This window comes from Manacus candei, unplaced genomic scaffold (assembly GCF_025592945.1).
Source record: "Manacus candei isolate 608988 ecotype Guabito, Panama unplaced genomic scaffold, ASM2559294v1 h1tg000014l, whole genome shotgun sequence".
NCBI lineage: Eukaryota > Metazoa > Chordata > Aves > Passeriformes > Pipridae > Manacus > Manacus candei.
Window position 1 is genome coordinate 81114828 of NW_026138062.1, and position 24534 is coordinate 81139361.

The 24534-nt window shown below is 46.5% G+C and overlaps 1 protein-coding gene across 2 annotated transcripts in view; it reads right to left on the minus strand.

The window, feature by feature from the left end:
• Positions 1-1297: 1297 nt before the first annotated feature.
• Positions 1298-24534, minus strand: part of RAB6A (RAB6A, member RAS oncogene family) — a 39600-nt gene continuing 16363 nt past the window's right edge. Inside the window, exons 2-8 of one of the 2 annotated variants that reach the window (XM_051779525.1) lie at positions 16427-16485; positions 14314-14367; positions 12135-12240; positions 10377-10488; positions 9256-9349; positions 4249-4315; positions 1298-1604 (exon numbers count right to left, since the gene is read on the minus strand). In XM_051779525.1, coding sequence (XP_051635485.1) covers positions 1540-1604; positions 4249-4315; positions 9256-9349; positions 10377-10488; positions 12135-12240; positions 14314-14367; positions 16427-16485 — 557 coding nt within the window. In that variant the 3' untranslated portion in view covers positions 1298-1539. Of the gene's footprint in view, positions 1605-4248; positions 4316-9255; positions 9350-10376; positions 10489-12134; positions 12241-12312; positions 12419-14313; positions 14368-16426; positions 16486-24534 lie in introns of both variants that reach the window. The other variant, XM_051779524.1, reaches the window with a different exon arrangement.

Genomic DNA, 24534 nt, shown 5'->3' on the forward strand with positions numbered 1-24534 from the left:
CTAGTGTGTTCCATTCTGTGGGTCTCGGGGAGCTACATCCAGCAACACCAGCAAAAGCTCTACAACAGATTCCTCAGCCAAAGGAAAAAAAAAAACCCACAAAATCAGTACTGAACAGAGTAAAAAAAAACAAAAACAAATTAAGCCAAGAAATAAATACCAAAGAAAAAAAAAATGGTTACTTGGAAGCTTAGTTCAATAGAAAACTGAATTGCTACTTGTTTAACCAAACTATACAGCTCTAGTGAACCGAACTAAACCGACTCGGAAGACTGAACATAAAAAAACCCCAAAAAGCTAAAAAATAAAGGCATAAATCTGCATAATCAGAAGTTGGTTTCCATCCTACTCAAGTCCCTCCCTTTCCATCTAAGTTGTCTCAACTAGATTTCTGTAGGATCAAAGTAAACACCCCCTTCCCCCACCGACCTACGCTCTGGAAATGCAGGAGCAATTCCCTCTCTGCTGGGGCAGCCACCTGCTCTTCCCTCTCTCTCCCAAATTTCCAAGGTTTCGATCAGCTTTGGCAGGTTTTAGTGCCAGTCCTGATTTCACTATTTCCCCTTAAAAAAAAAAAAAAAAAAGAAAGGAAAAAGAAAAAGAAGCAAAATGCTTCCTCCTCCAAACACCTGGAACATTCCGTTCCTGTCTCTCAGGCAGGAATAATTCACTTCATCCGTGTTTTCTACTTACAAAGGAAAAAAAAAACGGCTCTTAAAACTCATCTTGCACTCGAAACATTATTTCCCTGTTTCCTGCAAGTGTTTTGCTAATGCACATCCACCCATTCCTCCCCTCCCCAAAAATCCTCCAGAAGCCACTCATCCCGCTCAGAGAGCCCCTCTCCGGATTTCCCAGCACGCTTCCTTGGAAACGTGGAATTCCCAACTCCAGCAGCCTGTGGTGGTGTCAAAGCCCTGCTGGGGTGGGGTTTGGACACCAGGCAGACTCGCTCTGCTCAAGGGAATTAAGAGCCTGGGTTTACTTTGTTGTTGGATTATCAAGGAGAAGCGTTTAGCCCTCGGCATGCGCCGCCTCTGCCCACGATTCCCGCTGTCTACGCATTCCCAGATCCTCAGAGAACTCCAATGGGTCAGATTTGCAAGCCTTCTTCTGCACATAACATCCCATCTAAGTCCAATCCCAAACTTACTCGGTCGCCCTCATTCCAAAGTGCGGTATCATAACATATTAAAAAAGGAACAAATATTAAGAAATTGTACCTATTTTTGTCTCTTTTTTTTTCTTTTTTTTTTCCCCATTTTTTTTAAAGTTATAACTAGGATACGCTGGGATATTTTGGCTTTTTTTTTTTTTTCTTATAAATAATGAAGACACTGACATTTTTCTCTGTGTGTGTGTGTGTGTGTGTGTGCTTGTGAAGCCAATAATCATCTCCACGAGACAGGCAGCGATGAGGAACTGGGATACGTTATCACGGGAAGGGGGAGGTTCAAGCCAATATTCACACTGCAGTCAATGGAGAGGACAGGGAGGGGGAGCAGTGATGTTCTGGAGAAAGGTGGGAGCCACATGGGATTAGCAGGAACAGCCTCCTTCACTGACAGGCTGCTCTTGAGGCTTTTCCAGTTTTATGTCAATCACTGGAAGGAGGGAGTTAAGGCAAACGGGTCTCCAGCTCTGTTTCCCTCACTGGTGTTTTCAGTATTTCCCTGGAATTTCAGCGTTCCCCCGGAATTTCAGTGTTTCCCTGGAATTTCAGTGTTTCCCTGGAAGACTTGGAAAGACCAGCTCCAAAGCAAAGCTGAGATCAAGGTTTCTCACCACACCCTCGTGCCCACGACAAATATGCGGAGAAACAACGTCAGCCCCCAAAGCTGTCTCTGATCAGAGTCTGCTCTTCCCAGCAATCCCAGGGATCTCCTGCTGCAGGAATTAAAGATGTGTGGATACCCTGAAGGGTCTAATCACTGTTTCCACAGAATCACAGAAGCATTTAGGTTGGAGAAGACCTCCAAGACCATCAAGTCCAACCATTCTGCAGCACTGCCCAGGCCACCACTGACCCCTGCTCCCAAGTGCCACATCCACATGGCTGTTAAATCCCTCCAGGAATGGGGACTCCATCCCTGCCCTGGGCAGCTGTGTCTGTCTGACCACCCTTTCAGGGAAAAAACTTTCCCTAATATCCAACTTAAACCTCCTGTGGCACAACCTGAAGTTGTTTCCTCTTATCCTGTCGCTTGTTCAGAGGGAACCAGTCCCAGCCTGGAAACCCCCAGTGTGGAATCAATGCTGGATTCAGTATTCCAGCCCAGAGAGCAGCAGGCACCCAGGAGAACATGGAAGCTCTGGAGGTGGCAGGAGCCTCGAGGAACCCAGGAAGGGACAGCTCACTTCCTTCCCAAACTCCTGCTCCTCTGCTCCACAGGCAACAGGCAAGTACTTCCCTCTGCCTCCCCTGTCCACACTCGGCTCTGGGACAGGCAGGAGAGGGTTGGAATAGTGGGTATCCCATCCCTGGAAGTATCATAAGGCCAGGCCTGTCCAAGGCCAGGTTGGACACCCTGGGCTAGTGGAAAGTGTCCTTGCCCATGGCAGGGGTGGGACTGGATGGGCTTTAAGGTCCCTTCCAAGCCGAACCATCCTGTGATTCCATGATTCCAGAGAGATGGTGTGCTCTGTCAGAAGCCCCAGCAGCACATTCCAGCAAGGCCGTTCCTCCTCAGGCTGTGCACACCCCTAACCCCCCATGTGCCATCCTGAACATTCCCATCCATCCCTGCTCCAGTCAAACCTCTCTGCTCACCCCACCACCAGCCAGCAAAGCCTGAATTCCTCCTCCCAATGCCAGCTGATATCCCACAAGGACACTGCAGAGCTGGCTGCTCTGAACCTGTGACAAGCTGCTCCCTCTGCAGCACTCTGCATCCCAACGGATGCCCTCCAGTTCCAACCTCAAGGAGCCTTTCCCAGGAGGAGCTTTGAATGCTAATCCCCAATCCCAGTGTTTCCCTTATCAGGGAACACAGAGATCACACTGCTGGGACTTCCAGCTTGTCCCCTCAGGGGGGTGAAGCTGGTTTTAGAGAGGTTTGGAGAAAATAAACACGGGAAGGGAAACAAGAGACCAATAATTCAAATATTTGGTCCATCTGGCTGCTCTGAGCTCGCTGGGTATTTAAGTCAGAGATTCTCTGCTAGCTCCATCTCTGAGCACGAGTGGTCTGAGATCCCTGAACTCTCCATGTCCTGCAAAAAAAGCTGATGGAAAATCCACCCCCAATAATCCCGTTCCATTGCTGCTATCTGCAGGCTGCAGGAAGCCAATTCCAAGTGCCCTCATTGCACTTCCATTTAGAGCCTGGTGATCAAACTCCCTGATAGAGCCTGTGCACTCTACCCCCACCTCATTAATAAAGATTGTTGCTCATTAACCTTCTGGGAACCTGCATAACGAGGTTTTGATCAAAGCACAAAGCTGTGCCTCAGCTGTGCCATCCACAGCTTCCCAAATCCTCTTCCCTGCACTCTGATGGAATCTCAGCACCGAGCTCGTCCCCCTCCTACCGTTCCTTCCACGTCCTTCCTCCAAGGCACCATTTCTCCTCCATTTCCCAGCTGCAAAGAAAACCAACAGCCCTGGAAAAGTTCCTGTTCCAAACACACCCACCTGGCCAGGTAAGGGATTCCAGTTCATGCAGAGACCTTTATCCCTTTTCCAGCCCTCATGCCATCAGTTGAGTCCTGTCCTCCCTCACACCACACAGATGCTGCCTGGGCTCCAGCACTGTCACAGGCTGCCCTGGGAGGTTATGAGACCTCCATCCTTGGAGATTTCCTGAGTTTCCCTGGATGTGACCCTGAGAAACTGGCCTAGATTTTGGAATGAGCCTTGCTGTGAGCAGCAGGGTTGGAGAAGGGACCTGCAGAGGATTGTTCTGGGATTCTGTCAGTCAGATCTGCAAGAGCCACAGGGGTTTCCTTTCGGCCTCTTCGCAGCTGTTTTCCCCCACCCCACATCCAAACTGTTCAAGCACCAAGCAAAGAATTCCTCTGGATCTGTCTGCACCTTCCCATACTTCCACCCATACCCCCTCATCCTTCCCCTGCTGCCTCCACCCTCAACACCCCCAAGCCCAACCTCCCACCCCACCAATCCTCTTCCCTCAGTGCTCCAAGCTCGGAGGTTACTTGCCCCTATTCCCCCTGTTTTTGGGATGTCCACAAGCTGGCTGCAGTGGGTTTTCCTCCAGGGAATGCCTGGCACAGCTGCATAAAGGATACTGTCTTCTCTACTTTTGTCTTGTGTGCTTTCCATCCCAGGCAAGGCAGCTGCCACACGTCGGAAAAGCTGCAAGAAACCACACGGGGAACAGATGAAAACAATCCAAACCCCCAGGAAGATACAGTTCAAACAATGACTCCACACATCCCCCAGCACTATTTGCACTGCTCAGCCCAAAACAGCCTGACACCAAATATAACCTTTATTCCTTGGAAACGGCACAGTCTCTGCTGTTACGGAGGCTCCCTGTGATCCAGACAAAGGAATGTGCCCAATCCTAAGCCTCACCTTTTGGTGCCATCGTTATCCCACGTCCACACTCGGGGTCTGAAGCACAAAACAATTTGGCATTTGCCATCCCAAAGCAGTTCCGCCCCTCACTTGAACACCAGCTCCAGTTTCCCAGCAGACTTTGGGTTCAAACTCCCTTCCTAGTTTTATTCCACTTGAAGGAGGGTGAGAGTCCAGATGGAACGGGACTGATTCCCTCTCCTGCATTTCCTATCTGTCCCTGAGGCTCAGCCTTGTAGCTCCCACCACATGGCTTTTCTTCAGCCTACAGATTAATGCACAAGAATTCACTGGAATTCCCTGATCCCAGAACAACCCCTGCCTGGGAACAGCCCAGCTCTGGGCTGTCCCTCAGCTCAGGGTGATCCCTGCCACGTTCAGTTTGTGGGAACCACACAAGGACAGCAATGATCTCTTTTCCACATGCCTGGGGCAAGGACAGGACAGATCAGATGGATGGAAGGACAGATAACAGCTTTACCATCCATCAGGGTTATGAAATGACCACCTAATTGGTTCTTCCCTTGGGAGAACAGCCCTGGCAGAGTCCTGATCCCATCGGGATGCACCCAGCACACACCCAGACAGAAATCCTTTAATATTCCTTAATATTTTTCCCCTATTACAGACAATGTTACTACTCTGTACTTCTGGCTTATCAAGCTCCAGGGCAGCAGCTGCTTCCAAGCCCTCCAGATCCCCATCCCTCAGTGTGTTCCCACCCCGATGGCAGCGCAGGATCTCAGAATGCCTGCTGCTGGGTCTGACGTCAGCCTTGCTGTGTTCCATTATTCCATGTTTTCCTGCCTCTCCTCAAATGACACAAAGCTAAACCACTTATTCCCAGTGACCCACTTTCCACAGAAAACCGAGCCACGCCCCTGCCAGCCTGTTCACATCAGGAATGTGGGTACCTGAGCAGCTTTTGGATCTGTGTCCAAGGCTCTTTACCAGTTTGGCTCCCAAACGGTGCTGGGGAGACATTAAGACAACTGGACAAGACCCCTCCAAGCTCAACGAGACCAAGCCCCCAGGTCTGGCTGGGATCTTTGCAGGGAAGTCTGGCACACACTGGAATGTGGTCCAGGACAAGGACAGGGCTCTGAGAAGTCGATCCTTGATGTCACTCACTGATTTCAGGCCCCACCTCCACAGTAACAAAGCTCAGCACACCCCTCTGTTTCCATGAACCTCTGCCACAATCCAGAACTTTTCGGGCTCCCGGAAAAGTTCTCACAGGGAAATTCTCACAGGCCAACAAGATGGATTCCTCACTGATGGAATCTTAAAGAGCATTTTGACCCAGTCCTTGGCACAGAAGGTTTGGAAGGGTCCAAGGCCAGGCTGAAGCAACCTGGGCTAGTGGAAGGTGTCCCTGCCCGTGGGACTGGATGAGCTTTAACTTCCCTTCCACCCAAACCATTCTGGGATTCCATTTATTCCCTGTACAATACATAGAAAGCAATGAGGGGAATGTATAGAGGGAAAGGGTTGGGGAGTCTAAAAAATCCTCAGCTGAAGGAACCAGCTGGAATTGCTGCATTTAAACCAAGCTGCTGACAGGAAGGCCGTTTAAAACACACTAATCCTTGCTTTACATTAAGACCAGGAATAAAACGATGCTTTTAGCTGCATTTCTTCCCTGAATTATGTGACTAAAAATAGGAATTTGGCAACTAAGAAAATCAACTTTCACTCTTATTAACCTTCTGCCTTATCAGCCACAGCATATGTGGAGAGAAATCCAATTACGGGAACTTCCTGATGATTAGGAAGCTGCCTTCCCACAGGGCCTGACACAGACCCAGGGACTACACACACATAGATATGTTTAAATGTTTGTCACAGGGACTATATACACACAGATATGTTTAAATGTTTCTGTGGGTATAAAAACACACATATTGAGGGGCATTCAGGACTTCTTTTTCCCAAATGCAGCAGCTGAAAGACTAAAAGAGCCACACAAAGGCTCTCTGCAACCTCCTTCCCCATTAAACCATGGGGAAAAACCCTCATCTCTCACTGTTAGTCTCAAGATTTGCCAGACTGTGCCTTTCCTCCCACTGCAGCCAGTAAATCCCCAGGGATCAGGGTCACAAAGGACTGTAGGATAAAGCAGTTTTCCCTGGCACCCTCCTGCAGCAATATGGGAAGGACAGGAAGATCCCTGCCCAGATGGAAAAGCCAGGCAAGAAACCGACGCAAAGCAAACAAAACTCTTTCCTTAATTCTCATTCTCTGCAACTCTGGGAATAATTCTTGGCCATCACACGGACAGAAATCAAGGGAGAGGAGGAGAAAGAGCCCGGGGTGAGTGAGGGGCCACGTCCCTTCAGCTGCTACCATGAGAAAGTTCCTCTGCCAAGGGCCACATCCAGCCTGTGGCTCCTGGAGAGCCAATATGGAATGTGCCAGGTACTGCTGGAAGCAGGAATTCAAGGGCTCTCCCTCCCCTCTCCTTCGACAGGGCAGCAAAACCAACCCTGACACATTCTGGGCATGAAATCCAGGGCCTGACAATGAGATTCCCTGAAACACAGGCTGTGGAGACAGAGCAGGGATCCCAAAGTCTTTTAAAGCCTTTTCAGGGCTGCCAGAATGAATTAAAGGCATTCAACAAAGCAAGTTATCCACTTCTCCATCTGAAGGCCCCTGGGAAGTTTCTATACTGGCAGGCAGGAATTTTACATGGAAGGTAAAAAAAAAAAAACAAACCTCCAAAACGAACAGCTCATATTCCCTAATCCACACGTTCCACTGACAGTATCCAAGCTGTTAATTAATTCCTAAATCTGAACCTGCACCTTAGTGACAAACCAGTGAATCACCAACTACTCCAAAACTCACCTTTACATTAGTATTTAATAGCTAATATCTTAATTTTGACATAAAATTTCATTTCATGTAGTAAAAAATTTCATTTCATGCAGTCAAAAAATAAAAGTTCATTTTATGCAGTCGAAATATAAAGGTTCATTTCATGCAGTCAAAAAAATAAAAGTTTATTTCATGCAGTTAGATAATAAAAGTTCATTTCATGCAGTCAAAAAATAAAAGTTCATTTCATGCAGTCAAAATATAAAATTTCACTTCATGTAGTCAAAAAATAAAATTCCATTTCATGTAGTCAAAACAGAAAATTTCATTTCAGGTAATCAAAAAATAAAATTTCATTTTATGTGGTCAAAATACGACTGTATTTGTACCTAAAATAATTTGACACTTGAATTAAAAATCCTGCATGAAAATTAACTTGGACTGGGATTGTTCTACAGAATTAAAATATCTTCTTAGTTATCAGTTATGGGAAGGTCAGATTTGCACTCAGCTGATTAAAGATCTTATTAAAGGGAGGGGGTCCATTCAGCAGATGTAGCCAAGGGGGATAATTTATTGGTAAATAAATTAGATAAATAAGTTACTAAGTTAAAATAAATTCATACAATTCAGTAGAGAAGCTGCAAGAAAACAGGAACCTCTGCAAGTAGTGGTATTAAGTCTTATCCTCTGAGAATTGTTTCAACCACCACTTCTTAAACTAATAAAAAATGAGAGTTACAAATATTCTGCAGCTTTGAAATCATTGAGAATTCCAATCCATGCCTGCAACAAGGATCAAAACTGAGAGGAAAAATCCATTTTTAGCTCTTTTTGAATAACCACTCGTGTCTTTGCTCTCCAGGGCACACCCCCAGGCCTAAGCACTCATTAAGGACTGCAGCAAAGATCCAAACCTTAATTACCAGCCTGTGTTGTGGCAGGATAATTGTGGAGCCTGGAATGCAGCACTTCCATGGCTGCTAATGCACTGGATCTCAGCACTAACACATCTAATTATTCCATTAGAGAGGGAATAATTTTACTACTTCTACACAAAGTCAAGGGACATTTTAATAACAGCCCCTTCAGTCCTGTCTATCATGGACAAAGGAGTTTATAATCCTATTTTAGCAGCTACTGGGACCATTCTGCACACGAACTGGGCAACTACATGTATAAAATAGAATGTAAGGATACACACACACATGGAATCCCAGGGTGGTTGGGGCTGGAAGGGACCTTAAAGCTCATCTCATTCCACCCCCTGCCATGGACAGGGACACCTTCCACTGGCCCAGGTTGCTCCAACCTGGCCTTGGACACTCCCAGGGATGGGGCAGCCACAGCTACTCTGGGCAACCTGTGCCAGGGCCTCCCCACCCTCCCAGCCAGGAATTCCTTCCCAATATCCCATCATTTCACTGCTTTCCTCATCAAAAGTAGCTCAGCATCTACTAGAAATAAACAGCTTTGGCTCTCCAGGAACATTTGCTCCCATTTCCAGTGCCTCCCAGCAGAGTGGGAATCCCAGTTCACACTCCTTGTGCACTGGCAGCATTTCAAGCCACCAGGCTCCTCCTGGAGTGGTTCATTCCCTGAAAGGGGATCAGGAACAGCCCTCAGACCTGTGTTTCCCCAACTTTTTGGCTCCCTTTCAGTCTAAACCCCAAATCTGGATTACCAGAAATCCAGGAATGGATGATCCTTCACTCACAAAGCTTCTTCCATCACATGGAAAGAAGTCCCAAGGTCAGGGATCCTCCTGAACCTCAGCCAACAACCCAACTCTGAGATGTTCCTTGCTGTGCATGGACTACAAACACATCCCTCTGTCCAAGTTTTCCCAGGGGAAGTCCTGGTCCCACGGGGGTGTTTTGGCAGGAGCCACTCACCTGTTTTACATTGTATCCTGCTTTTGCACTAGTTTCAATGAACATTACATTCAACTCTTTGGCTTTTCTCTCTCCTTCCTCGATGGACACTTGTCTGGGGGAGACAACACAGAGTCAGGAAAAAAAATTAAGATTATTGCAGTTCTGAAAGCATTCAATGTTTTTTTTTCCCTGCATGACAGGTATCACCACTTCAGCTACCAGACAGACTCCCAGGGCACATCTGGCTCCCAGCATTCCCATGGAAAAGCCAACCAGACTCCCCCTAAATCCCCGTCTGAACAATTATCCATCAGTGCCCTTTAACATTCAAAAATGATCATCAAGAACAAACTGTTTTAACCAAGGTCCAAGTGTAACCATCTCACATGGAAGGAATTTTGTCCCCTTTTTTCCTTGGATAGGTGTCCCTCTCATTAATCATCCTGTTAGAGCTAAAACAAGGGGGGAAATTTGGGTTCAAGAGCTGCCAAACAAAAATCATGAGATATCTTAGGGGTTATATATATATTTTTATTTTTATATAATTCTTAATAGGAGGCCATAAATCTGAAGGAAGTGATCTCAAGGAAACAGGGATTTTGATCAAAGCCAGAATCCATAGGTTTGGCTCTGTGGCCCTTTATCATTTGTGTTAATACCATAAACCCAAAATAAGCAGCAAACACAGCAAAAGCTGAAGATGTACAACATCTAATAAAAATAATTCAGCTTGCAAACTTCTGAGAAGCCCTGAGGAGTCTTAAAAGGGAGCAACCATAATTTAGATGGGATTTATATTTGCACCTATCATTTCTTTCTGAGCAGATTTATTAAGAATAAATCCTTGTCATCAGTTTATTCATTTACTGATGCAGGTTGGAGTTAACACTCTGTTTTATCCTGAACAAGTTGGTGGTGGTTTCTCAACTCATTCCCAGCTGGAAAACTTGGTTTAACCAAATTCTGCCGCTGGAAATGCGGTTTAACCACACGAAAGGGGGTTTAAAATCGAGATTTCTCGAGTCAGAACTAAAACAAGCTCGAGCATTTTGGGAGCAAAAACACATTTAAAAACCCCTTCTAAACCAGCAGCAGAGTAAGAAGAGCATTTAAAAGATGAGTTCATGATTCCTCCATACCTTTTATCTGCTAGATCTGTTTTGTTCCCCACCAGCATGATGATGACGTCACTGCCCCGTTCCGTTCTGACGTCATCAATCCATTTTGTTGTTTGTTGGAACGAGTTTACATCTATCAGGGAACAGTGGAGAGGATTATCAGTGCAGGAACCCCTCACAGCCCTAGGAAAAACAGCTGGCATCTGAAATCAAAGCTCCATTTCTGTGGAATTGGGATGAAGACCCAGCAAGTGAAACCCTGAATCTCCCCCACTACAGGATGTGAAAACTTTGGCATTAATTTCAGGTGCTTCATCACAGGGGACTCAAAGCCAGGGAGGGAACTGAGTCTATCTATGATTTTGCCTTTGACAGCATCTAAAATGAGTCTTCTCCCCGTGTTTCAGCTCCTTTATTTATAAAATAAAATATGAACTATTTTCTCTAGAGAATAGGGGTTAATCTGTGCCTTCTGCCCGTGGCTTGTGCTCGTGCAGTTCCATTGCTCCTCCAAAGTCCTCAATCCCAATTATGAATCCCGTACACTTTAATCACCTTTTATTTCCCTAGGCAATCCCAGGGTTTTACAACACACCAGCAGCTCCTGGGGCATTGAACACTCGCCTTCAAAACAACTTCCAAATCACTTGCACAGAACCAGACAGAGAAATTTAACCTTTTCACAGGCATTTTAATTTAATGCTGCATCCTTAAGAGCTGCAAGGGAAGAATTTCAGACTGTGTGGGGCTTGAAAAGTCGAATCCCATGAGGAAAAAGGAGTTGGAGGGAAGCTGCCATGGAGCTCAGTGTTACACAAAGAGCATCTGAGCTGCCAAAGTAGTTTTAGTACTTTAAAAGGGGGGGTTTCTGCAGCAGTTCTTGCAAAATATTGATTTCTTTAATGGCTTTTACTGCAAAGTTATATATTGTGTTAGACAGCCAAGACTTGATCATTTGCCAGTGTCTTAATTCTTCTCTTTACCACTCGGTAATGTGGAATTTGCCAGGTCAGTAAAAAATTTCACCTGTAATTTTAGCTCAAATGGAAGTGGTATTTTTAACAATTAAAGCTTTTCTAGGCAAAGCCCTGACTCCTTCAGTAATCTTCTAGTATTTATAAATCAAAGCACTTCTGCCCTCGTGTAGAATTAGGCCGCTGTTCTCAGCCTGGAATTTAGTTCTCTCCTAAAACACAACTCCTGCTCTTTGTCAGTAAGTTAAGGGGTGTCTGGACTGAGGGGAGGGACAGAAGGAAGAGGGTTGAAAAAAGCACTAATATTTTTAGTTGACAAAAATGTACATACCTTAGTAAGAAATGAGAGAGCAATTGTTAAAGGGGGAGGGCTTGGTGGCAACTTTTATACATTGCAGAGTGTGAGAGTGACAAATTCCAGGGAAAATGGGATGTTAATGCGTGTTCCCCGCCAGCCCATTCCCAGAGTTTTTTGGTGGGAGAGGGTAAATGAAGTGAAGCAAGCCACAGAAAGTCTCCAATTGAGGAATTCAGATATCCATGAAGACCCAAAGTCACAGTGATGTTATGATTAAGAAGCAGATGAAAGGAAGCAGGCAGGCTCGAGGTGACCGGAGTAGGGAAGGGTTAAAATGATGTTACTGTGAGACATTTATACATTACACCAGCAGCAAAACAAGAAAAAAAACCACATTTATTTCCATGCCGGGACGAAGATCAAGCAGATGACATGAGAGGACATGCAAAGCTAAGCTAAAGGATGGAAGGGGCAGAGGATTAGAAATGCAGAATTCCCCCCACTCACTTGTGATATCATAAACAACAACTGCAACAGTGGAGTCACGAATGTAGCTAGGGATCAAGCTCCTGAACCGCTCTTGACCTGCTGTGTCCCACAATTGCAACCGTACCTAACAAAATCAGTCAAACAAGCAAGAAAAATAAGCACAAGGAAGGTCAAACCCCGGTGCAGAAATACCTACTTGTGATATCGTAAACTACTACGGCAGCGGCCGAGTCGCGGATGTAACTGGGAATGAGGCTACGGAAACGCTCCTGCCCCGCGGTATCCCACAGCTGCAACCTGATCTGTGGGCGGGAGAGAGTTAAAAGAGCCAAACTGCCACAAAAATGAGAGAGGAAAGAGGGTTTAGCGTGGGAAAAGGCTGAATAAAGTGAGGGGAAACTCATGCAGGGGCGCTGGCACCTCGCGGTGACGTCTCCCGAGGGATCGGCAGCAGCAAAACTGAGGGGGTGCAAGGAGCTCAGCTTCCCGAAAAATGCTTCCCTGGTGAGCAAAATCACTTGGCTTTCAAGGATCAACAAGAAAACTATGGCTAAATGGTGGAATCACCATCCCTGGAAGCACTCAAAAGGCCTGTGGATCCACCACCATCCACGGAAGGGCTCCAAAGGCCTGTGGATCCACCACCATCCATGGAAGGGCTCCAAAGGCCTGTGGATCCACCACCATCCATGGAAGGGCTCCAAAGGCCTGTGGATCCATCACCATCCATGGAAGGGCTCCAAAGGCCTGTGGATCCACCACCATCCATGGAAGGGCTCCAAAGGCCTGTGGATCCATCACCATCCATGGAAGGGCTCCAAAGGCCTGTGGATCCACCACCATCCATGGAAGGGCTCCAAAGGCCTGTGGATCCACCACCATCCATGGAAGGGCTCCAAAGGCCTGTGGATCCACCACCATCCATGGAAGGGCTCCAAAGGCCTGTGGATCCACCACCATCCATGGAAGGGCTCCAAAGGCCTGTGGATCCATCACCATCCATGGAAGGGCTCCAAAGGCCTGTGGATCCACCACCATCCACGGAAGGGCTCAGAAGGGAAGAACTTCAGACTGTGTAGAGCTTGAAAAGTTGAATTCCTTAAGGATTAACCTTAAGGATTAACCAGATGGACCAACCACCAAGCCCTGGAAGGGCTCCAAAGGCCTGTAGATCCACTACTATCCCTGGAAGGGCTCACAAGCTCTGTGGATGTGGCACTTGGGGGCAGGGGTTAGTGGTGGGCCTGGAAGTGCTGGACTCAATGGAATTAGAGGGATTTTCCAACCTAAATGACTCTATAATTCCATGAACTGTTCCCATGCAGTTCTCCCCACACAGGAGTTTCATGCTCTGCTCTTGTCCTTCCTCAGGACTCACAAAGGCAACCTCCAGTAGCTTGAAGGATGGTTGCTGGTGGAAAAGCTGGAAAACCTGCTCCTGTCAGTTTTCCAAGGAGGATAAAATGCCAGCTATAGCCCTGAACTGCAAGGTACGGTGCCCACAGATGGGGCTGAACGTCTCTTACCATCCAGGTGCTGGAAGAAAAGGCAAGATACACTTAAAAGCAACGTGTGCAGGGGCCAGTTTGGGTTTGGAAAGCACATCCACCCCTCAGGCACCTCCCATGCAATCCCATTTCCTGGAGGTTTATATCCACCATGAGCTCCTGCAGCACTGCACAGCTTTGCTTCTGCAAACAGCTCAGCAGATGAACTTCTTAATTAAGGATCCGAGCTCATTTTAAACCCCAGGTTTGCTTCCAGAGAGGAGTGATGTCATTCCAGGAGCTCGGGCTGCACCAAGCTGAGAGTCAGGGATCATTTAGGGGTCACCACCAGAGCCACCCTCGTTTTAATCAAGGAATATTAACTGGCCACATTTGGCAGTTTAGATTTTATCCTTTTTGTGGCATCAAAACCTGAAGGGGTCTGAATTCCCACTGTTTGCACCCCTCCAATTCTCTGTCTCCTCTCTCTCCTCACATGGGGTGACACTAAAGAGCTGCTGTCAAATGGCCCTCGAGCAGGAACCAAATGGATTCCCGTCTCCCACTGCTGCGTCTCCACTTGTCAGGCTGGAAGCAGCTGGGAGATGAAGGCTCAGGCTGTGCTTCCAAGTGATCTCACAACTGGGGGCTGCCCAAAACAGATGCTGCTCCTCATCCCCACTGTGCAAGGACAACAAAAGCTCACTCACTGTTCGATCCTCCAAGTACATGGTTTTCGATAGGAAGTCGATGCCAATTGTTGCCTGGGAAGAGATGAGAAAACCAAGAGCTCTTAAATCAAATGGCAGGACACCTGCAGGGATTTCCAGGGGAAAATCAGCACCTTGCAGGAAAAACGGGCTGCTTTTCTCACTTACAGCTCCATTCAATGAGCAATTTCTTTAATATCTCCACAACCAGACCAGTTTCTTGAAGCACAAAAGGTTATTAACTTCAATTTATGCATATTGACAGTTTAATCCATACAGTTCTTTAGGAATGACCCAAATTAGTGTCCTCCAACTCAACCAGGGTATGTGGGCACATTGTCTTCTTCCCAGCTGCCAAATACCTTCATGGCTCTTCCCTTTTTTCCCTCAGATTAGGGCAGAAATCTTCAACAACACATGGGCACGTGGACACATGGCCCCTAAAAACTAAAGCTTGGCTCATCTTCACTGCACCCAAACTTCCAGACACCACTGGGAGCTTCCTGTGGGACATCCTGAATAAATGTTTTAAGGCAACTAAAGTGCTATTGAGAGCTGCTTCTTAAATACATGACCTTCATCCCATTTTCCAAGGCTGCAGGGAGGGTAAATCCTTCTTCCCTCCTCTCCTGGAGCCCCTTTAGGCACTGGAAGGGGCTCTGAGGTCTCCCTGGAGCTTTTCTTATCCAGACTGGACAACCCCAGTTCTCCCAGCCTGTCCCACCAGGACACAATCCAGGGAAAGGATTCCAGCACTCCCTGTATCCCAGATTTTTATTAAAACAGCAATTCCACGGCACGTCACGTACGGTGCCAGAGAACAAGGGAAATCATTCCCAGCATGTCCATGGGGGGGGAATCACTCCCAGTAAGACACACACCTCCAGTGGCACAGGTTTATTCCAGTTGTTTGGGTTTCTGACAGTCCAGCACCTTCTTATCAATAAACACAGGGGCAACAGAATTCCTTTATCCAGCAGGGAGCAAAAGGCAACCAATGCCCAGCAGGGATTTTATCAAACACAGCTTTCTGTTTTGAACAGCTGAACACAAAACCCCTCGTTCAAATGACACATTCCAGGAAAATACGTCTGCAAAATGGATCCCGAGCTCAGAATCAGCCCTGAACTCACCTCCAGCTGCACTCAACCACAATCCTGGTTTGGGATCGTTAAACCCTGGCTTTGGAATTCTCTCCGGAATCCTGGGCATCGAAAAATGTGGTTTTGGGTTTGACACCAACACTCACTGTGAGTCTGCCCAAATTACTGGGGTTTTTTATGACTGATTCCTTCTTCCAGATCAAAAATAGGACATATGGCCCCACCTCAGTGATGACATCAGTCAAAGAGAGGTTTTTGGATGAATGGCACTAAAACGACTCCAGTAACACCCAAACCAGACACCCATCAGTGATCCCTAAATTGAATTTTTCTTGTCAACCATTAAGATTTCTTGCTGTGGTTGAAACAAGATCCCTGGGTAGACACCAAGTAACAAAAGAGTGACATTTTTCCTTTTTTTCCTCCCATTCCTCCTCCTCCCAGCCCCCTAAAAAAACCTTCCCATGCCTCAGGGAACAGATTTTTCTCAGTTCAGTGTATCCAGAATGTCACCACCTGTAACCAAGTCATGAAACACGTTCTGCCTGCAAGAGACACACTTTAGAAAACTCAAGTATTTTTACAGCTTCCCACCTTTTCGAGCTCATCCTGAATTCTGGGATCGGGAAACAATGACTGGAACAATCCTGGAATGGACAAAGCTAATTTTCTAATTTTTTTTTCTCCGTTTTTTATGATTTTCTAGCTTGTGACAACTTGTTTTATAAAAGAGCTGGGTACCTGTTAAGTTTTCCCCACACAGGGATTAGATCTGGGATGGTCTGGGAACAAATGGTGGGGAAAAAAAACCATGGAAGACTTAACTATTCCTTGGGTATTCCTGTAGAACCACAGCTCATCCAGCAGAATCCAACCCTGAAGTGCCACTGCAGGTGGTTAAAATTAAGATTTCACAAGTTCAGACTTTAATCAGTGTCCCAACTCCTACGGAATGGCCTCTTCCTGCCACAGAACCCACTTGGACAAGGCAATAATAGGGATTAATTTACCTGGTAGGTGTTGTCAAAGCTGTCATACATGAACCTGGTGATCAAGGAAGTCTTCCCCACTGCAAGAAGGAAAAAAAACATGGATTCAAGGAACAATTCCAGCTGTAAGCACACAATTTAAAAATTATTTACTGTGTCCAATAGATCCAGAGTGTGCAGTGAAACTTCCTGCAAGGAAAAGAGCAGTTATTTGATTTTACAACTGCAAAGTCACTGGGAGACACGTTTTTATTTCCTGTATCATTCCCAAGCATCTGTTTCATCCTTAAATATCGGTGATTTGAGATGAAAATTGAAAGAATTTCTACCAGGTAATTCAAAGACTTGAACTGAACTAAATGAACAAATTTAACAGGTCTGACAACCCTTAAAACTCATTATTATTAACAAAAAGCTCTTCTCATTCATATTTTATGGATAATTTTTTCCTTCTCCAACACCTTCAGCTGGAAGGGATCAACAAGATCCCCCTGGGAAGTGGAGTATCCCAACCTGCCTCACTTCACTTTGTATAAATCCTCTTAACTGCAGGCAGAGAATTCCAGAAGCGACTGGAGTTACTCAAGGATACACCACTTCCCACTGCTTTCTCCCAACCTCCTGGAAGCTGGAATCCCACTGGCAGAGGAGAGGAGCTCAGTGACTTTTGCTGGACACCAAACCCTGCAGGTGCAGGGAAAAGGTAGGAAAAAGGGGCACAGAGGTAGAGCTTGTGTTTTCCAAGCAATTTTCCAGAGATTTTAGTTCTCTGCCAGGGTGCCCAGCAGGAGAACAGGGGGATTAAGCCATGATTAAGGTCCCTTCCTACCCAAACCACCCTGTGAGGATTCTTTGATTTCTGGTGCAGGATTTTTTCACCGAAATCTCTTGGATCACAATTGAGCAGCATTTTAATCCGGAGGGAACCAACTGCCTTTGAGAGAAGAGATTTTCCCAACCCAAAATCTGAATTCCCAGGTAAGTTTCTCACATATTCTGCTCCCCCTCCCCCAAAAGTTCAAAAGCTGCCTCTGCAAAGGGGAAGCAAATACTCCCTTCCGGGAGGAGGTTTTGGGAAGCAGCACATCCCAGATGGGCAGGAATCCTGACTCCCTGGTTATTTGTCCCATAGGTGTGCAGGACAAACAGCCTTGAGCTGCTGTGTTTCATCCCAGATCCAGGGATGATCCTCAGCACAGGGGTGAGCAAATCCAATCCCTTCCCGCTCCAGCACAGGCTGTAAATCCCAGGAATCGATTTGCAGCACCACAAACTGGTTTTCCTCACGTGGCCACTGATGCAAACAGACAAATTCAATTCTTTCCAGCTCCAATCAAAGCCCTGGAATTATTTGCTCTGCTAAGCCACAACCCCTGAAGGACACTGAAGTACTCCAGGCAATTTTTCCCTTTCCAGCTGTACCTGACATGTCTTGGATTGGGTCTATCCCTAAATTACAAACCTGAAAACACCCTGTTTATTCCTGGAGCTTCCCTGCCCTCCCTTCACTCCTTTCCCAGAGAGAAGGGAACAATAAGGTGCTGCTTGGCTTGTTTATATTTAAATATCTGCTCCAACAAACATTTGGACAAAGTGGCTTAATGGACTTGGATCCAAGACATGTCTTTTCCAAACAGACATTCCCACCAGAATGTTGACAGGCACCAGATCCAGTTGGTATTAATACCAACTGCTCACAGCTCTAATTCCATCACTACTGAGGCATCACCATTCCTGCTTTTTAAAAGAACTCAACCAACTCCCTTGAAAAATCCCAGAAAAGGGACTTTTTTCCTTCTTTAAATCCTGGCAGAAGTGAAAGCCCACAATTCCCATTGTACCTATAATTAAAGGGAACAAAAAATCAGGGGCTCCTCTGCTACAAGTTTAGGTTATATAAACAGAAGACTGGTTTATTCCAAGCCTGGAATATTCCCAATGTCAATATTCCCTACTGCCAATGGCACAAACTATTCCCAGCCCTACAAAAAACAGTGGAATGAATCACCTTGGGATTCATATCCCATCCTTTGCCAAAGGGATGTGGATGGATATGCTGGTTATCCTAAGCCATGCTCCTAAAAAACCCTGTCCCAAGGAGCTTGAGCAGGGAATGAAAACAGGGAGAAATCCATGTATAAGTTCTGTTGAGCATCTTTCTCCCACACGGAGCCCTGGGAACCAAAGCCTGGGAATTCTGTGTGTGCTGAGCAGGGAGACATGGATGAGTTTTATTTTATTCCAAATAATCCCGGAAAATGCAGGAGTGACCTCAGGAGGGGAATGAAGCTCCACAGGGAGAAGCAGCACAAGGATAACATGGAGACAAGAAGAAGCAGCTGCTTGAAATACAGATGGGAAACAACTGGATAAGTAATCCAGGGATTCTGCCCAAAGGAAGGGGATAAGACAGGCAAGATTTCAGCTCGGTTTCATTAAGCAGTGGGTTGGTTTTAACCCAGGGAGATAATTTAATCTCTTGGAAAAAATTCCACACACAAGCGTGTCCAGGGCAGAATTAGTCAGCAGAAAGGGCAAAATATTCCTGCTATGCTGCTGGGATAATTAAAAAAAATAAGGATAACATTATTCTTGGAGGGATAAAGGTAAGGGAGGAAATGCTGGGAATGGGGGAAAACCCCAATTCAGGAGCTGAGTAGGAAGCTTTTGGCAAAAAAATGAAAGGCAGTTTGCACAATTCCCACCAAACACCTGAAAGGTGAGGGATAGAAGTGCCCAGGAAAAGGGGTTTCCAGCTGCTTTTCCCTCTGGAGATCAGGATTTAACAGCTAAAATCCAAGTCCAAGCACAGTCCTCCCAGAACAGGCATGAACTTGGAAATGGAGGTTATTGAACTCTGGAATAACCTATTTATTCGAACAGTGGATCCTCCTCCCTTCCTTGGAATGCAGAGTTGTCAGGTGTCATTCCACAGCAGGAATTTACACCCAAGGCATTCAGAATTTTTGGAAGCAGAGGAAAGCCAAGTGATTATCCAAAGGAACCCTTTGTTTCCACACGGCACCTGGATCAATTGTGGACATTTTTCTGTCATTAAAGGGCCGAGCAACAGCTTCAAACTGGCTCCTTCCAACTTTTTATGCAGGAAAAATTCCACATCAAACAGCTCCTCATCCCACAGTTGTGGTTCGGATGTCATTGTTAAAGTGCTTTGATAATAAAATCATGGGATGGGGTGGACTGGAAGGGACCTCAACATCCAGTTCCAACCCCTGCCACGGGCAGGGACACCTCCCGCTATCCCAGGCTGCTCCAACCTGGCCTTGGACACTCCCAGGGATCCAGGGGCAGCCCCACAGCTTCTCTGGGCAACCTGGGCCAGGGCCTCACCACCCTCACAGCCAGGAATTCCTTCCCAATATCCCATCTCTCCCTGCCCTCTGGCAGTGGGAAGCCATTCCCTGTGTCCTGTCCCTCCATCCCTTGTCCCCAGTCCCTCTCCAGCTCTCCTGGAGCCCCTTTAGGCCCTGCAAGGGGCTCTCAGCTCTCCCTGGATCCTTCCCTTCTCCAGGTGAACCCCCCCCAGCTCTCCCAGCCTGGCTCCAGAGCAGAGGGGCTCCAGCCCTGGGAGCAGCTCCTATCATCTAATTATCCATGTACACTCCTGAACGGGAAGGCAACCAGCTCCAACAGGAATGTTTAAGCTTGGATCTGCCTTGCTCCGATGGTTTTCCTCTGGCAGATCAGCTCTAGAGGTCACTGGTGTCCCTCCCCACGTCCTGCTGCTCAGCCCTCGTTAACACACACTAATTATCTGCATTAATTCTGAGGGGCTGCCATGTTTCCATGTGTCCTGGCACAGGGAGAAGTTGATCGTCCCGGTATAGAAAAATAGGGAATTCCTAAAAGGAAAGGTCTGATCCCTGGTTCAGCACAGAAACAAGCAGGTTCCCAAATCTTAACATCCTGCTAAACCAGCAGCTGGATGAGAGGCAGCAACAACCCAAAGAACTGACTTAAAGGATGGAAATTGTGACGTTCCTACCAGCGGAATTGCCATGAACTGAATTCCAAGCCTTCAGCTCCTGGAGTCACTCCGATCGATGCCCTTTGTCTGGGAGTGCTGAGCCCCTGCCTGGCAGGGATTTCAGGAAGGACATCCAGCTGCAAGACGGGATCGATGCTGATCCCGTGGTTCCCGCGGCTTTGATCCGACAGCCGCCACTGGAGAGATTCCAGGGTTGTTCCATGTGGTTCCTGCCGGCCGCCTTGTCCTGCCCCAGGGGTTTGTGTGTCCAACCCCAGCCACAGGAATGCCACTGACTGATGGCGGCTCCGACTCCGGAACGCCGGATCCCACCTAAGGAGGCTCTGGGGAGCAGGGAAGAGACCCATTGGATAACACGGATCATTCCCTGCCAGCACAGGATTAGGAGGACACTCCTTGCCAGAGTCTGCAAAGGAACGGTCAGGAGAGACCCACCCAGGAAAACTGGGATTGTGCCCCTTGGACTGCGTGAGGACTGACAGCCCTTTTCATTTCCTTCGGAATGTTTGCCTCTCTCATACATCTTGGACAAGGATTCCCCTGGAAAAGTCACACTTCAGTCTCAGAGTTCAGACCAGCAATCAGGAAAAAAACCCAAAAACATCTGCAGAGCAAAATAATCTTAAAAGTGATCACCACATCCAGCCTTTCCACTGGAGAGCTGGAAAACTCCACCTCTCCCAGGCTTGGATAACGAAGATCCAACCGGCTTTAATTGATTAATTAATTAGTTAGTTAATTAATTTTTTAAAAATCCCTGAGTTTATCCACAGTGAGGAATTTGGGGACAGCACCCAGTCCATCTCAGAGCAGAGGCAAAAGGCCTCTCCTTGCTCTAATTAAAGGATTTTTTTTCCCCCATGGATTCCACTCCTGCTCTGTTGTCAAACCTCCTTTATCCTGCATTTTTTTTCCTGATGGGAGATGAGATCCCACCAAAGGACCACCTGAGCCAATGCTCTGCATTCTTAAGTTCTCAATAAATTAAAAAAAAAAAAAGAAATAAAATCAAGAAAAAAAAAATAGAAGCAGCAGAAAGCCTGCAAAGGATAAACCTTTGGAAATCCATCCTTGGAGCCCTCTAAATAGTTTTGTTTACAACTAAAATTATGGAGTCTGGCAGAAAAAAAAGGGATATTTTTAATTATGAAAAGTATCACTGCAGATTTCTATAAAAATATATAGAAATACATATATAAAACACAGGTTTGTTTATTTTTTCAGAGCAAAGGGCAGCATTAAATGCCCATTTCTCATCCATTTTCCAAGGCTGGCTTGGCTGGCTGCTGGAATGAGAGGCTGCCTCCATTGATCCCAGGGAATAAGAACATTTTGTCCTGGTAACACTACCAAAATTGTGCAAGTGGCTTTGGTGCCACTTCAGTGGTTCCTGCATTTCACCAGCCAGCAAAGGCTCCTTTATGTCCCAATAAAATGGCTCCAACAGCCTCTTTTAGGAGAATTTATTCCCAGCTCAGCTTATAAATTATATTGTTGTGCTGTTATAAAGATGGGGCTTTTCAAGAAGGAATTTGGGGGTTGATTTAGGGAATTAATGCAGGATATCCCGAGAGTTAAACAAAACCCAGGTGTGGTTTGCATCATGTCTGGAATTAGAGCTGTTCCATCCTTTTCTCCCTTAAATATCTTGTCTTTCATTCCTGCCAGAGGCGACTCACCTTGATTTGAACTGACTCTATTTCTGATATTCCTTCCAAACAGAGCAAACAATGGGACTAAAGCTCCTGGAGAGATCAAACACAGGGAGCGGGCAGCGGAAATTAAAGTGCTGCCAGTGAATCCTTCCGAGGGAGCGAAGCACAGGGAGCACATTTTGGAACACAAAGTCTTCCAGCAGTTTTGTCCTTTCTATTTTAGTCCCATTTTTCCTCTGGCAGAGGAAATTTGCAGCTGGATTTTTCTACACAGGAGCTCTGGGGACGGAAAATATGGATATTTAAGTGTTTCTTTGGACGTTTTGGTCCACGAGGATGCTTCTAAAATGCAAAAAATATAAATAATAGATGCACAGAATCAGTTTGGTTGGGAAAGACCACCAGGATCAAAGTCCAACCATCCCCAAGGGCACCACTAACCCCAAGTGTCACATCCACAGGGCTGTTAAATCCCTCCAGGAACGGGGACCAGGAGCTACCACGGGGCTACAAAAACACACCCACGTGGCAAAAATCAGTCCAAAAATAAGCCAAAGTTCTCCAAGAACTTAGAAACAGAACCTGCTCCAGGGAAAAACAGCCACAGAGATGCTGCTGGCAGCAGTTTGCCCGTGATTTTAGGGGGAAAGAAGGACAGGGAACAGGAAAACCATCTCAGAAAGGGGTTTTTGGCAGTTCATTTGTGCAGTTTTATGGCATCGTCCCTCCAAAAGCACCTCCAGGAAGGCAGAGAGGATCAATAACATCAAACAACTGACCTTGGATGAATCCCTGCCAATCTCTCATTTCTTTTTCAGGTCACCACCACAACAAAGCTTTAATTAAAAGGACTACTGGAAACTGTTTGATACAGCCGTGGATCAATCCCTTTGGCCTCAGGGATTGCCTGGAGCACTCAGCTTGGGAATCATGGGCCTGTCCCCACAAAACACGTGGTAAATTCAGGGACTGGCACTGGAGGATTCCCATATTCCTGCTGCATTCCCACAGCACCTTGGTGAACTACAGGGAAAGGCCTGCTTTGCCTTTCCCAGTTTTCCATTGCCATTTGTCAGCCAGCAGCTGATGAAACAGTAAGAAATAACTAATCCCAGACACCCCCACAGTTACTCCAAGGCTACTTATATTAAAAACAATCAAAATTAACTCCACAGAAGCTTCTGGAAAATGTGAGAGACGTTGGGAAGCCCAATCCTGAAGCACATGGATGCTCCATCCTTGGAAGTGTTGGGCAGGAGCAACCTGGTCTAGTGGAAGGTGTCCCAGCCCAGGATAATCCTCCATGTCCCTTCCAACCCAAACCATCCTGGGATTTCAGGAGTCATATCAACTATTTATTTTTGTCTCATCCCATATTTGACATTCCTGATCCACGAACCAGTGGAACAACCAAACTGGGCTCAGAAACACCCTCTTTCCTCTCAACACAGAGCCCTGATATTTTTAAGGACTGAGAGATCCTGAGCAAAAAGTTGCTTATTTTCCCATGGTGAATTCAATTCCCTTAATCCTTACAGAGATTCCAATCAAACTGGGCTTTCTAAGGTAAACTGAGACAGTTTTATTAGAGCTCAAGGTGCAGAGATTTACTCATTATGACAAATTAACCCAGAATTTTGCTGCTGAGGAAGAAATTCCCACTTTTCTCTGACAATCAGGTGCCTCCAACTTCACCTGGCTCTTTGTGACGGGAGAATTCCCGGGGCAAACCTTTGAAATCCTTCATATCCCAGCAAGTTCCCGAAGCAGCAAGTGTGACATCAGCCTTTTAGCTCAGCAGCTGCTCAAAAAAAAGCTGCATGTATTGAAGTGGAGCAGCCCCTGAGCCAAGGAGAGGAGCCTCAGTGGCTGGTGGGAAGTGCCCATGAATATTTAGGAGTGGCTGGTGCAGAGTAGCAGGAAGGGAAGCAGGAATGGAATGAACTGGGATGATGTAACAGGGAATGACACCTCCCCACAGCAGCTGAGCACACCCAGAGCTGGGGGGGGAATGGCTGGGATGCACTGTAAGAGCAGGGACACAAAGGAAGCAGCACCATTTTCAACTCTGATCCTGCATTTCACCTGCTTTTCCTTGCCTGGACAGAGGGGATCATTTGATTTTCCGACAGATTTACTACTCGACTTGTTATAGCTCTGGAAAAAAACAGTGGAATTTGCAGCTCCTTGAGCCTTTTGTCACTCAGGAGGCAAAGATTTAACCCTGGCCAGCACCAAACGCCCCTTTGTAATGGCTTCTAATTGAAGTTAATAACCCTAATTCCAAACCATGTCCCAAATGATGCAAGTGTCCCACACATTTAGGACCTGGAAGCCCTGCCCTTGTTACTGAGAAGCAATGAGAAATATAATTTAGTTCCAACCCAAGTGACATAAGAGCAAAAAGAGGTTTTAGTTCCAGTCAATCTTTCCAATCCTGGGCAATAACCCACAGAAACAAGAGT